General features: G+C 40.2%; 1 protein-coding gene across 3 annotated transcripts in view; it reads right to left on the reverse strand.

Annotated features, from left to right (window-relative positions):
• Window positions 1–15,451, reverse strand: part of arhgap5 (Rho GTPase activating protein 5) — a 104,809-nt gene that overhangs the window by 20,327 nt on the left and 69,031 nt on the right. For all 3 annotated transcript variants that reach the window (XM_088002425.1, XM_088002426.1, XM_088002424.1), the window contains exon 4: window positions 5,170–5,247. In XM_088002425.1, coding sequence (XP_087858551.1) covers window positions 5,170–5,247 — 78 coding nt within the window. The remainder of the gene's footprint in view (window positions 1–5,169; window positions 5,248–15,451) is intronic.

A 15,451-nucleotide genomic window follows, 5' to 3' on the forward strand; every position in this document is an offset into this window, starting at 1 on the left:
ACAAATAGAGAGGAATATAAAGTAATGTCGATAAGTTGTACTGCAAAAACATCTAATCTAAATGATATAAAGTTAACAGCCAATGTTATAGTTGGTGGTGATATCCAAATTGAGAAGTCAAAATTATAACAAGTTCCTACATTGTAATATCAGATAGACTATGAGCCATATCTACAGTATTTGTCCGTGTGTCCTCTACTGGAGAACAGTTTACAGGCTGTTGACAAGGGGAAATAAACTTAAAAACAAAACGACCCCCATTAAGACCTGAATTAACTAGTGACAGTCAAACAGGGTCCTCAACGCAGATGTTCGTAAAAAATTAGGTGACTGTGTCGTTTCCTGATCAAAACGCGACAAACGGATATGAAAATGTCTCTACTTTCTCTAAGATCTCTTCAAAACATAATAATTCTTTGTATATGAAGGAATATTGAAGAATATATTGAAAGATCACTAACATATACCACACTTCAAGAGACTGTACTAAACAATCAGAATTTGTACTATCGCCCCAGCATTGTTAGAGTACTGACGATTATTTTACGTTTTCTCAGTCTTATATTGACTGACAAGTTCTGCAAACTTATCAATAAATGTAAACAGTTCTGATATCATGCAAACTAATTAATTGCTCATTTAATGGAAGCCACATTATTTCGTTTGCACCTTAAGACATCTCTGGGCTGGAGACGCAAAGCTGTGCAACTTGTTAATCTGACAATATTCTTACAATTAAAGTTTGTCTGGCAAACCTGTCAAAAAATATTACCTCCAAAACATTGGCAGCAAGTGAATATTATTTTTTAGACAATAAAATAAACTGGCCTAAAAAGTGGATCAGAAGAAAGTGCTAACTAAACTCGTACCAGCGGTCCCTGAGTTCCGAGTACTCCGAGTACTCGGTTCATGAATCAAGGGGGGAGTTCATTTAAAATCAGTGTTGAAGTCGTAAGCATCATCTGTATAAACGGTAGAAAGGCTGATGTCGACAGGGACAGGCTGGAAATGAACCTTACTGGGTTTATCTTTGACTGTTTTCTGCAGCTTCTCAAGTTCCTCTGTTTCATGCAACTCCTCTGTTTCTCCAGGCTAGCCAAATTGCTGCCACAGTTGATGAACCTGGTAACTTTTCAGATGTTCTTCGTTAACGTGACATAAATAGGTTATAATGATTTTCATTCAGTCAGGACTTTACGCTGACTCTAGCCACATGCGTCACAGGTAGATTCTAGTAAAGCATTGATTAATGCCTGGTTTTAAAATTAGTTAACTGGACTTGTAGCCATTATTTTGTGCCCAGGTGGCTGGACACCACACTGCACGATCGAAACTAAACTATGACGACAGCCGAAGGTCCGATAATCCTACCTGTAATTGATTCCCATCTAACAGACACTTAGTGCTTTAAGATTAACTGGTGACACTTTCATAGTCTCCGTTTGAGTGAAGACTTTAACCCATTTCTGATGTAAAAGTATACAAGACAATTGTTTTACATTGTCTCTTATGGTTGAGTATTAGGATCACTTCATGGAAAAATAAAGATCTTTAATTAAATTATGAGAAAAAATATCAATGATAAGGAAGAAATGACATAGATCTGCAGTACCCATGTCTTCTGAAAATGAACTAAAAAATAAGCTATAAGATGTTACAAAAACAGTGTTTAAAATTTTGCTACTGTTTCTGTGGATATCTATTTGAAATATCATACAATATGAGGGAGATGCACATTAAATGCACAACAATACCAGTTTAGACTTTGAGCAACTTGGTAAAACTGTATTGTGTAACATTAAATCATGCTTGGCTGCAACTGTATCCATGGCAGCTCTTCTTCTATTCAGTGTTTGTAGCTTGTAGCTCCGCTCCTGCTACTAGTAGCTTCACCATCAGTTCAGTGTTAAACCAGCTGATGACGTTGCTGTGATTCACTTTGTCTGGTATTTTTGAACATATGTTTTGGCAGTTCTGTGATCATGTCAAAGCAGCAACTTGTATTATTTTTTATTTCTGTTTGAAGGCTGCCCCCTTCCATGGAAGGACAACAGAAAATCGCTCTTATAAACATGTAATTACTAAAATCACGATACCCTGACTTTGTATCCCTCTGAAAAATGAACCCACTTAAATAAAGAAAACCCTCCATGGTGATACCACGATAGAGAGCGTTCATTTTATAGCGGTAACACCGGAGCTGCAAGTGGTCCGGTATGAAACGGGTGTGATAGAACAACACAGCACTTTTAAATTTCAATAATCAGAATACCGAAATTGTTTCCGTTGTTTTAAAAGGTTTATGTCAGTCTGCCTTTTCCCCATCGATATGCTTCCCGACTGCCCTGCACCTTAGGGGGTTAAAAATAATAATAATAATAAAAAAAAACCGACGCACACATCGCGTAAAACTGAAACAGGAGAAGCGGGACATAAAACGGAGCGTCGAACTAGATGTGAATTATGGCATAAAAACAGAGAATCCGACGCTGAACAGTGAAAAATCAACACATGATGTGAAACATGACGATTAGGCGACGCAGCAGGTGATGAGTGAAGATTACTGATGGTGAGCGTCAATAAACAATAAGTGATGCCCCTCCTGAAAGCTCTAGTTTGCACAATAAATGCCATGTGGGTGAAATTTTATGGATGATTCTCTAATGTCCCATTCTCCTGAAGGCAACACAGAGCTGCACCACCAGAAACAGAAACACTGAAGAGAAGAAGAACTATGATTAATGTAGTTACAGTTCTATCCATGTTGTAATGTTGCAGAGCTCAGTCATTTTGCAAATAGTCAAATAGTTCAAAGTTTCAACTGGCATGTTGTACATCTTTTATCTGGTCATTCTGTGGAATATTTAACAACTAGAAAATGGCACAAAACAAGAATATTAACAAGAATATTTTTTCCACTCTGGCTGCTGTTAGGCCTACTGATTTTAAGTTGAATGTTCATTGCATTTTTTGTAAACACCTGTGAAAATAATTTCTATTCCCATGGCTTTTTTGTTCTCTGGGAAATTATTTTTGATGATAAATACAGAAACAACCATAAAAATCAAAACATCTACAATAGTGATAGTAATATTAATGATAAAATAATGGTCAGTGCAAAGTAGCCTACAAATTCTTTGGTGGGGGGCGGTGAGGGACCTGGATAAAGGCTGGGGGGGGGGGGGGCGCTGGCCCAAAAAAGGTTGAGAAACACTGAATTAAAAGAACACATAAGGAGGTCATTTTCACAAGCTATAGAAATATGGGTGAGAGATAGCACTAACGTGTTGTAAATTGAGGCTAACACATAAGAATCTATGGGTATGGATAAAATGGAAAACGAATTAACCCATTTTTTTATTTGCTCTACTAATGAGGGCCCATCTGAAAATATTGTATGAGTTTACAGGGTAGGAGTTCAAAAGCTTTGTACTTCTTCCTGCTCCTTTTCCAGCATGTTAAGATTACTGTGGTACAAAAAAATGTCTTTTGCATTCCTTGTTCTTGTGCATGATTTTATTCTAATATCATGTTTTAAATAAATAAATAAATATTAGATTCTTGATTAATATTCTTTGTTGTTGCTATGTTGTTGTACAGTGTTTTAAGATCTTGTTCAATGTGGCCCTTTTTATCTTTGAGCCCCTACCGCTCCAAAGGTCACTGCATGACCCTGAAAATTGGCCACAAGGTTGCAATGCTAATCAAAACAAAGTTCTGCTGTGAGCACAGCAGACTCTGCTCAGCAGAGCCACTGAAAGAGTGGGAGTAGAGAGTAGAGGGGAAAAAGGTGGGGAGAAGGCTCCATCTCTTTATGTTACTCTCTCACTTTCTCTATCAAAAGCAGCACAGCGAGCAGCACACCATACGAAAGTGTGGTGTGGTCCTTCTCTTATAATGGAGAACAGCTCTCAGAGAGGAGATGGTTCCCATCACTCATTTCAAAGAGTCAGCTCTAAGAGCCAAATCGTTTGGTCACCCATCATTACAGGTCACCACAATACAACCAGCCAATAAGCTACATTTGCAGAGAGTAGATCACTAAAAAACATTAAGATTCAAAGTCTCATTTTTGAAATGGAAGCGCAACAGTTTAGTTTGTACACCCAGTCTAGGTTGACCTGCTAATAATAAACAGTCATGTCTAGCTATGGATTCTGTGTTTTCCTCTTTTTATCCTCTTCTATCTGCTTACACACACACACTGTAGCTTACATAACCATGTTTATGTGTGACTGCTGCCAGTCGTATGTAAACAGACTGAAAGTGATTAGACTATCCTTTAGGTAGGGTACAGATTGCAGAGAAGAATAAAAAGCTAAACTTGCAATACAATCCTTGCCTCACTTGGTTCCATCCATAAGGTGAGCTAAGTGTGGCCCAGCGCTGGACGGTGAATATAACTGTGTATCTGTTCCATTTGTATGACATGTATGGCTTGTAACATTTGATCATTTTTCGGCATTGAAGCCTGTTTTTATATCACCAAATCTCATTATTTCTCAAGCTAATTTACACTGAGGGGTTCTGGTCGGGCCCTGAAACTGGTTAACAGATCTGGTGGAGCACAGAGATAAAAATGAATGAACTCCAACAGGATGCAGGATATTAAGGCACTAACATCAGTATCAGTCTGATAAATAAAACTGGGTTGATATTAACTTATGTGTATTGCCATCTTGTTGTCATTTCTTTCTGGAGGGGGAGGGCAGGAGGTTGGCTATGTGGTATTTGAACCCCAATCCAGAACCAGACAACATTATGGGTGATGTATGCTGGGAAAAAGCTTTAGAAGTTCAACTTCTCACAGCCAGCTCAGCAAAGTTGGTGCCATCAACTAACTCACTCACTCTTTGGTTAGCTATCTGCACAGCAGCAATTTCAGGTTTCAGGTTCACCATGTTTCATAATTGCTTAAAAAAAGTTTTTTAAAAAATGGAGAAATTAGTAGAACAGCTGGAGATGGAACTGTGGATAAAAGCTAATCAATAATTATTGATGCTGACTGATCTGAAATCTTATATTGTGATACATTTTTCAGCCATAGCATTTAGGCCTACCGTAAACTAGAAACTAGAATTACTTTCAGTCTATTAAATGTGTTTAGTCACTAAATGTGTCTGAAGTAGGTTTCGCTGTGAGCATATATCAGGACAGATCAAAGCTTACCTTGATCAAACTGTTTCTGAAGGTTATCTTGGTCTGTCTTGTTTCCACTGACACGGTAAACTCCCTCAGTCGTTAGACCTGCAAAAACACAGACAATGTTCCTCATCAAAAACAGGCAAAAATTAAGTTCTGCTGTGTTAAAGCAACGTTACATGTGACGAAGATGAGCAGAATGTTATGTGTTATGACCAGGGGTCACGTTAACAGAATATTTTTCATATTTGAAACCTGCCCTTCATTCACACCCTTGACTGGTGCACATGGGCAGACAAAGTTTTTACGCAAAGAGTGCATTGCAGAGGCAACTAAAGTCAATCAATAAAAAAAAAAAATCATCTCATGGACACTGAACTAAATGTGTCTTGCTGACAAGGAGCTGACAGCGTGTTGAAGAGTTATGGACATGAAGCTTTGGAGCGCATCTGGTTCAGGAGTGCATTCAAAGCCTTTGGTTGAAATGGTGCCACTAATTCCAGTCTCCAGTACATGATAGAGAACATAAAACATTTAAAAGAATGCAATGCTGTTTCCATTTATAGTCTAAACAGAGGAGCCGGCTGGCAGTTTATCTTGAGGAAATAAAGGCTCAGAAGTTAATTAGACTGTAACATGCGCAGTGCACGGCACAACTAATGCAGCACACTGCATTAGTTGTGAGCTGTGATTTTAACAAATGGAGCTGGAAGACATTACCCTCCCACGCCCAGAAGGAGCGCGGCAGATGTAAGATCTGTCTGTTTTGGGGAAGTAAAGCCACACAAAAAATCCTTGTAAAAGTACACGCCTGGACCGACACAAGGTAAAAAGCTCACAGAGTTCAATTGGTCAGTTTGGATCAGAAAGATCCAAAATACTAATGAACCAGCGCAGATTTCTCTGCAGATGCGACCAGGAGGAATTTGTGAGGCTGTGCTTTCAGACCCCAACAGGTGAAGTGCTGGTAATTTAAATGGAGTTGTTTAATTTGTTATAAGTTATTGGGGCCACAGTCAGTGGTTTTTGTCACTACGGAGAAAAAGTTAGATGCGTTCATCTGCTTTATGTGTGATAGGATCTGGATTTATGGTTCAACTAGGTGAATAAAAATAAATAATAAAAATGTGTCTGAATAGCCTATCATATCATATTAATATGATTATAATTTTACAGGTAAAAATAGTACATGACCGATAGGCTGTACGTCAAAATGACAGACAAAAAAAAAGTCTAGCACAACCTCTGATTACGACTGGACTAGTGTGCACACTTAGGTGCCAGAAAGCATTTACTTAGCAAAAGACAAAAGGCTGCACTATTGTTTAAACACTAAATATTCTCGAAATCTTACCAGCAATAATAATTGAGGAAAAAAATCATTAGAAATTAAACCAATTTTGCTTGCCTTCCAGCTAAGTTTAGAAACTCAGGTTTCTAACCTCCATATGTTTTGATCAGATTAAAGCTGTTTCCCATAAAATTACTGAGAGAAATAAAGCAGTGTTTCACATAAGTTTCACACTTTTGCTAACGCCAGGACAGTTTTCTGGTGGCAGGAACAGCACAGTGCCTTAAGCACTATGCTGAAATATAGTGAAATATTTAGAAACATCATCAGCTCTATTATCTATGAAACTCAGTTATTCCTTTTTTCAAGTTGTCTAACGTCTGACAACAATAAATGAAAGGGCTATAAGAATTGAATACACTTTTTTCAATATTCCAAGGACATTAAGGTTTTTAGCTGGAACTTTAAAAAAATGGAAGAGCAACAGTTTAGTTTGCACACCCAGTTCAGTCAACCTGCTAAAAATAAACAGCCATTTCTGGCACTAACATTGTCTTTTTTTTGTTATATTAATGTGCTGTGTTGCAGCTGACTTTGTTCACCTCTAATTCATCCAGTGGGAGACCAACACAGAAACTTTGAATCTTGTATTATATCAGATTTACACACTACATTTAACACAAGTAACCACAGGCAACAGCTAATTTAATCCTGTTTTTTGTCACCTAGGGGCTCATGGATAAAGCGTGTGTACACACAAAAAATGTGCGGCTCCATATTTTACGCACAAGTCGGCATGTTTAAAAATTAACTTTGCGTCAAAGTTTTTGTAAATATATGCACACTTTTTCCGTGGTGTGAAAATATGCGGTAGCACGCAAACATTTTCTGTGAACAATATCATACTACAATGCATCAAAACTCACCTAAATACACTGAAATCTAATTACATTTAGTTATTTAGACCAAGAAGCATCAAACCTGATGTATTTTTCATGGTTATAATATTTTATTGTTTAAACTTAAACAATGAAACTGAAATACTCATACTGCTACAAACAAGGACATTGCCATGTTTATTGCTTCATGTGTTGGCAGACTTCCTGATATTTATACTAATTTACATATGTATTTGTGGGTGGTGACAGGGCAGACGAGAAGCTGTGCTCTATTTCCCACAAATTAGGATTTATAAAGGAAAGGTGTGCGTGCACATGGCTTTATGCATTTGGATTTTTATGTGCGCAGCACTTTTCTAAATTTGTCCGTATACTAAGTTTTATTGTGAAAATTGCGCACTCTTTTATGCATGAGGCCCCTGATGTTTCTGTTGTCAGTCTGCACTGTTCAATAAACAACAAAATAGAAGGACATAAACTTAATATTACTCATCATCCCCCTTATTCTCTACCACCTACAGTTCCATCTAATCTGAACAATCAATCAATCAATCATGGGGTGAAAGTAGTTTTAAATTCTTGGGGGTACTATGACCAATATATATATATATATATATATATATATATATATATATATATATATATATATATATATACACACACATATAAGTTACAACAGTGAAATTGAGCTATGCAGTGTGGGTCCTTAGGCAAGACCCTTGGAGCTATATAGCCTACCTCATACCATGAGAGACATTGACATGCATAACATGCCGGCTCAGACGTCGCCCGGCCAAACAAGGTCTGCGTCAGGTGCTGGGGAACCAGAGCACCTTGATGACAAATGGGCTACTGATCTGTTGGAATGCTACTACTCAAGTAACCCTAGTCAGAGGGGCTACATGCAAAGAATGAGGGAAAAATGGTTAGTTCGACATCCCCAGTCTACAATGACTGCTAAACAACTGCGGATGTTGTTCCAACATCCGCAAACAGAAACTGCTATCATAACTTGAGATTGATGAGGTACAACACAAATGCTACGGCAATGGGGAGGAGCCTGGATGTCAGGACAGGGGGGAGTTAACTACAACTACCCCAGAGATTGGGTATGTAGCCCCAGTAATGAATGAACCATCAAAGCTGAACGAGGCAGCAGCTGACCTGAGAGAGAGAATCATGGCCCGGATGAACACCAGACAACCCCGACGCCAAGTACAGCGGCTGAGTGAAGTACCATCAGAAAGTCTCATTGAAGATGTGAATGCAGCATTGAGAACGATCCCTACCAACACCATAACAGAAATCAATGAGCTGATATACAACTCAGCATCAGTGATCCTTGATATGCTTGGCTATAAGAGCAACCATAAGACCCAATATCCACCATGGAAAAGACGGTTAGAGGCTAAGATCAAGATAACAAGGAGGGAAGTGAGCCAACTGTCAGAGCTCCATAAGGGTGCAATGAAAAGATCAGTACCTAAGAAGTACAGCCAGATGCCCATACCTGAAGCACTCAAAGCTGCCAAACAAAGACTCCAAGCCTTGGCCAGCCGCCTAAAGAGATGAAGCAAGCTCATCAAGCAAGAGAGAATGAAGCCAGGAGGATTAACCGGCTCTTCTCCACCCAACAAGCTACATGAGCACAGCACAGAAGGACATCGGCATAAATAGCACTGCTGTTCTGCATAGGCCTCACCCCCTCAACAAGACTGGCTACGGAAGGAACAATAGCAGACATAGAGCACAGTTACAAGTACCTGGGAATACCACAAGCAAATGGCAACCTCGATGAGGTCACAAGGAAAGGAGCCACAGCCAAATACCTCCAACGAATAAGGCAAGTCCTGAGAAGCCAGCTCAATGGCAAGAACAAGATCCGTACAATAAACAGCTATGCCTTACCAGTAATCAGATAACCCTGCCGGAATAATTAGCTGGCCAATGGATTAGATAAAGGCCACGGATGTTAAGACTTGGAAGCTCCACCCCAAATCCAGCACCCTGAGACTGTACACAAGCCGTAAGGAAGGAGGCAGAGGACTAGTGAGTGTGAGAGCCACTGTCCAGGATGAAACATCCAAGATCCATAAATACATCAAGGACAAAGCCTCAACGGACGATGTGCTCAGCGAATGTCTCGGGCAATGGGGAACAGAGGACGAGGTGCTGGAGGAACCATCATGGGAGGACAAGCCCCTACATGGGATATACCACCGACAAATAACTGAAGTGGCTGATATCAGGAAATCCTACCAATGGCTGGAAAAAGCTGGACTCAAAGACAGCACAGAGCCCCTCATACTGGCCGCCCAGGAACAGGCCCTAAACACCAGAGCCATAGAGGCTCAGATCTACCACACCAGACAAGACCCAAGGTGTAGGTTGTGCAAGGAGGCCTCTGAGACAGTCCAGCACATAACAGCAGGGTGCAAGATGCTGGCAGGACATGGAACGACATAACCAAGTTGCGGGCATAGTGTACAGGAACATCTGTGCAGAATATGGACTGAAAGCCCCGAGATCAAAGTGGGGAACACCCCCAAAGGTGGTGGAGAATGACCGAGCTAAGATCCTGTGGGACTTCCAGATCCAGACAGACAAGATGGTAATGGCGAACCAACCGGACATTGTGGTGGTGGATAAACAACAGAGGAAAGCCGTTGTGGTGGATGTAGCAATACCAAGTGACTACAACATCAGGAAAAAGGAGCATGAGAAACTGGAGAAATACCAGGGCCTCAGAGAGGAACTGGAAAAGGGCTGGAAGGTGAAGACCACAGTGGTGCCTGTGGTCATCAGGGCCCTCGGGGCAGTCACCCCCAAACTGGAGCAGTGGCTAAAACAGATCCCAGGAACAACATCAGACATCTAGGTCCAGAAATGTGCAGTACTAGGCACAGCCAAGATACTGCGCAGAACCCTCAAGCTGCCAGGCCTCTGGTAGAGGACCCGAGCTCAGAGGATGACAGAGAGAGAGACTGTGCTGATGACATTTTTGTGAAGCGATAAAAGCTGGTAGTTCTTGAAATGCTACAAAATAAAGCTGTATTTCTTCCTTCAGCTCTCTGGCTGCAATGTTGACACCTTGAGATGCCATGAGACCTAAATCCTGAACTTCATGGCATGGAGTGCATCCCAGTTTTCCATGTCTGGCATATAACCATTCATTTTTTAAACTGGTTCTATTGATCCTGTGTCCAGACAGAGGGATAATCAGTAGCCCAGCATCATGACCTGTTTGTTCTGAAGATCCTGCAGCTTCATCTTCCTAACATGGCGCCTCCTCACCCTGACTCTCACACTGACAGGAGGAACCACAGAGCTCTGTTAGGTTAAAGCTCATCTTCTGAAGTTGGGATGTTTTTCCTCCAACAGGTTCTAGAGGAATCACCTCAAACCAGATGATGGACTGGATTTTATTTCACTGTCATTTGTGAATGTTAGAGCCTCATTTTCAACAGTGGAGCTTTAAGGTTGAAAAAGGTTTTAATTTTGGAGAAAATCTGATCAACATCAATATTTCCATTAAATAAGAGGCAAAAAAAAAAGTTTGATAAAGGAAAAGCCTCTTAGACTCTGAGCCTGACAGCACCAAACTATTTTTTTATTAGACAATTAATTTAATTTCACATGATTATCGCAGTAGAAGCCATTTGTTTGTTAAATACTTAATGAAACATATTTACCGTGTTCGTTGTTTCTTGTAAATGACATATACTCTCAAAGAACGAGGTAATCAGTCCAAGTTTGTCGTTTATTGAATGTTCAGAAATTACAGCAGCTGTAAAGAGCCACAGCAAAGGTGAACAAAGGTAAAACAACCTGAACAGGTGATCAACTCTAAACCAGTCGCACCTTTTTACTGTCTCTGTCATTTAAGCACACCGTTGCCATGGCAACCTCCTCAGCTCCACAAGCCAACCAGAGATTACGTTAAAAACATTCAGTCCGTTAGATATTAGTGTAGTGGTATAGAAATATACATAATTCCCCACAAATAGTTTCCAGGTGAGAAGTTCCAGTTCTTAAAGTGGGCGTGGTGTATATAAGGAGCTGCGCGTTCAATCAGGATGTGTTTCTTTGTTCTCCCACTGTGTGGTTCGCGTCCGGTGGACTCTAGCAGCGGAAAGCAACAAATCGCTGGCTGGTGCATGTTGCGCTGATGTTCTGGTGGTAGGTGTTCTCTCTCTCCTTGCACTTTAGCTGATCTTGGTCAGAAAATCTAAACTGAAGTGTGATCGTAGGTAAAACGCCACTGCGCTGCGTTCCTTCTCTTCCTCGGTCTGCGAGTGTGTGTGCATGTTGTGTGGATCTGCAGGTAAGAAATTAACACTCATCTAAGCTCCAGTTTCTTCTAGTTTTATAGTTTTATAAATGGTGACAAATTTTTTTATAGGTTCCCCACAGTTGAACCATTGCTGCTCTGTCTGCGTTCGTTTCCCGGATCTGTTCGGCTTTGCTCTGCGCCGTCTACGTTAATCTCCCGGATTTCTGCACAATTGTTCTCACAATTGTTCTAAAGTTGGACTACGGCGGAGTTATCCGCCCTCATTGAAGTGGTGTTTGGGGTGTGGCATCAGCGCACCCAGTTTCATCTCCCGCTGTGGCGTAGCAGGGCCACGCCTGGTCTTAATGTTTTAACTTGTATTGTCTGATTTCTATCTTTCTACTGATTTTGTTTACAACCCTTTTGTTCTTTATTTAGTCGGGCTGATTTTGTTCTTAAGATTGTTATATTGGTTAACTGTTTTTTTGTTTGCAGTTGCTGAGGTCCGGTGGCGGTGTTGGTGTGGTGACGTCTTCCTCGTCTGTGTGCTGTGATTCTGGAGTTTGGGTTGTTTCACTGCCTCTGGTGTTAAAGGTTTTTTTGATTTGCTGTGTTTGGTGGATGTCGTCCCCATAGCACCCCCTCCGGCCGGTAACCTCAGCTGCTGCAGCTCTTCCATTTTCTTTGATTTCCTTTGATTTTTTTTTCATTCTTAAAAAGAAATTAGTTTTAAAAACATTTTTTAAAGAATTTAATGTTTTTTTTATTATTATTTTGAAACCGTCTCGGATGTTTTAATCCCTGCGTAACTGAACCTGTGTTCCTTAAACAAGAGGTAATAATCTGTGGGTGAAATTCCCAGGGTGGCGTTGTTGAGCAATTTACTAAAACTAAACTTCCACAAAATCTGAGTTTCCATCTAGTGTCACCACATTAGGTTTGCAGGTTGATATTTATTTCGCTCCCTGAACACAGCGGTGGTTGATTAGTTAATTTTAAACTATTGTTCTGCTCATTATTTTGGTAATGGAACCGAAACGCACAGAATTGCGCAACACCTTGTTGAAACAATAATCACTGAGATTATTATTGTTGAGTCATTAAGTTGAAAACTTTTTTTTTGTTGTTTAATAAAGTTATGAATGTTTTAAGCCAATCAGAGGAGGACCTGCTGGTCTCAGCCTCCTGGCAGCGTTCAGTTTGTCACCTAAAGCAGAGATCAACTCAAAACCTTCCGCGATCGACGTGTTGCAGCCCTGATATAGTAAAGAACAGTTCAGAAACAATATGAAATGGGAAAAAAGTTATTTATTAACTGATTAAGTCTGTTTGATTGTTCTTGAAAAACTAATCAGTCCCGGCTAATTAGTGGGTGAACTCACTAAGCGAACCCGTTGATTTTTTACAGCTGACAGCCGCTCCCCTCTCTTGCAGGTACTGCGTACCCCCGCTAAATCTTTTAGGGGTATGCAGTACCCTGCTGTACCCCCTTACTTTCACCCCAGTGTTGGTTATTGTTAGGAAATTATTTAATTGTTTAAAAATTGCTTTTTCAATAACTGCTGATGAATGGAAGGTTGTAAATCGGCCTGTAATTCTGCAGTAGTGATTTGTCTAGATTGTTCTTTTTTATCAGTGGTTTGATAACTGCTGTTTTCAAAGCCTGGGGGAAAACACCTGATGAGAGTGATGAGTTTACTATTTGGATCTGATTATTAGCAACAACAGGCAGGACTTTCTTAAAAAAATGTGTGGGTAGGACATCCAGACAGCAGGAACTTGAGCTTAATTGACTTATAATTTCTTTTAGGGTTTTATAGTTAAGTAGTTGAAATTGGGTCATTTTTCCTGTATTTGTTTTATATCAGCATAGCATTGGTACTGCCTTTAGAGTGGATGTGCAGATTAGTCCTCTGATCTTTTGAATTTTCTCTGAGAAGAAACTTGAAAACGTGTTGCAGGCTGCATTAGATTGAAATTCAGGTGGTAATGTCATAGGAGGGTTTGTGAGCCTGTCAACAGTAGCAAATAAAGCTCCAGCATTGTTAATGTTTTTGTTCATGACATCTGCAAAGAAAGCCTCTCTTGCTGTTTAGTGTTTATGTTCTCTTGATGTTTTAGTGTTGAATGATAGTTACGTCGTCTTTCTTTATAGATTTCATAATAAACGTGAAGTTGAGTTTTATGCCATTTCCGTTCGGCCCTACAGCAGAGTTGTCCAGCAGATTGAACTGTTTGTGCATTTCTCCATGGAGATTTCTTCCTACCAGACACAACCTTCACTTTAATGGGAGCAATGTGATCAATGATATCTGAAAGTTTGCACTGAAAATAATTTACCAACTTATCTACGTCATTACAGCTTAAGGGCGAGGAAGCAGAGTAGATTTGATTAAATGTTTCTGCTGTGTTTTCTGTGAAAGTACGCTTTGTGATAGTAGCCGTTTGTCCAAGTGGGCCAACGAATAAAGAACTTTCAAAGATGACAGCAAAGTGATCCGACAGCGCGACAACAGTTACAGAGACATTGAAAATATTTACACCCTTACTGATAACCAGTGGTGGAAAGTAACGAAGTACAAGTACTTCGTTACTGTACTTAAGTACAATTTTCATGTATCTGTACTTAAGTAGATTTAATAATCAATCAATCAATCAATCAAATTTTATTTGTATAGCACATTTCAGCAGCAAGGCATTTCAAAGTGCTTTACATAATTTTAAACAGTGAGAAAGAAAAAGTAATAAAAAGATAAAAAGAAAAGATAAAATCACAGCCTAACAGGACAAGGCCTCCAGCCTTGCAGCACCAGGCTCCGTCCGCCTGTTTCGCGAAAATTTTGCGCTAGGACTTTCGCTGTCCTATGCGGATTTTGTGCATTAATTGGTTACCTGTTAGTCTAGAATTTACAGGGTTTTATATACGCGCAATGACTCCCAGTCACTCGCAAATACATAGAAGGCATCAATTGCCATAAGCAACTGTAAACAGGTGGGTTTTAAGTTGAGATTTAAAGGCACCCAGTGTTTCAGCTGTTTTACAGTTTTCTGGAAGTTTGTTCCAAATCCGTGGTGCATAGAAACTGAATGCTGCTTCTCCTCGTTTGGTTCTGGTTCTGGGGATGCAGAGCAGACCAGAACCAGAAGATCTGAGGGGTCTAGATGGTTGGTACAGCAATAACAGATCTTTAATGTATTGTGGTGCTAAACCGTTCAGTGATTTATAAACTAACAACAGTATTTTAAAGTCTATTCTTTGAGCTACAGGGAGCCAGTGTAGGACTTTAGAACTGGTGTTATGTGCTCTAACTTCCTGGTTTTAGTGAGAACGCGAGCAGCAGCGTTCTGGATCAGCTGCAGCTGTTTGATTGATTTATTAGTCAGACCTGTGAAGATGCTGTTGCAGTAATCAATACGGCTAAAGATAAACGCATGGATGAGTTTCTCTAGATCCTGCTGAGACATTAGTCCTCTAATCCTGGAGATGTTCTTCAGGTGATAGAAGGCCGACTTTGTGACTGTCTTTATGTGGCTCTGAAGGTTCAGGTCAGAGTCCATCACTACTCCCAGGTTTCGGGCCTGATCACTGGTTTTCAGTTGTAATAACTGAAGCTGAGCATTGACTCTAGTTCGCTCTTCTTTCGGTCCAAAGATAATAACTTCAGTTTTGTTTCTGTTCAGCTGGAGAAAGTTTTGGCCCATCCACACATTTATCTGATCTAAGCATCTGTTCAGTGATTGGATGGGTTCAGAGTCACCTGGTGACATCGTGATGTAGAGCTGTGTATCATCCGCATAGTTATGGTAGCTAATCCTATTTCCTGCTATAACCTGAGCCAGCGGGAG

Source organism: Poecilia mexicana, unplaced genomic scaffold (assembly GCF_051168715.1).
Source record: "Poecilia mexicana isolate PSO_F unplaced genomic scaffold, ASM5116871v1 scaffold_22, whole genome shotgun sequence".
NCBI lineage: Eukaryota > Metazoa > Chordata > Actinopteri > Cyprinodontiformes > Poeciliidae > Poecilia > Poecilia mexicana.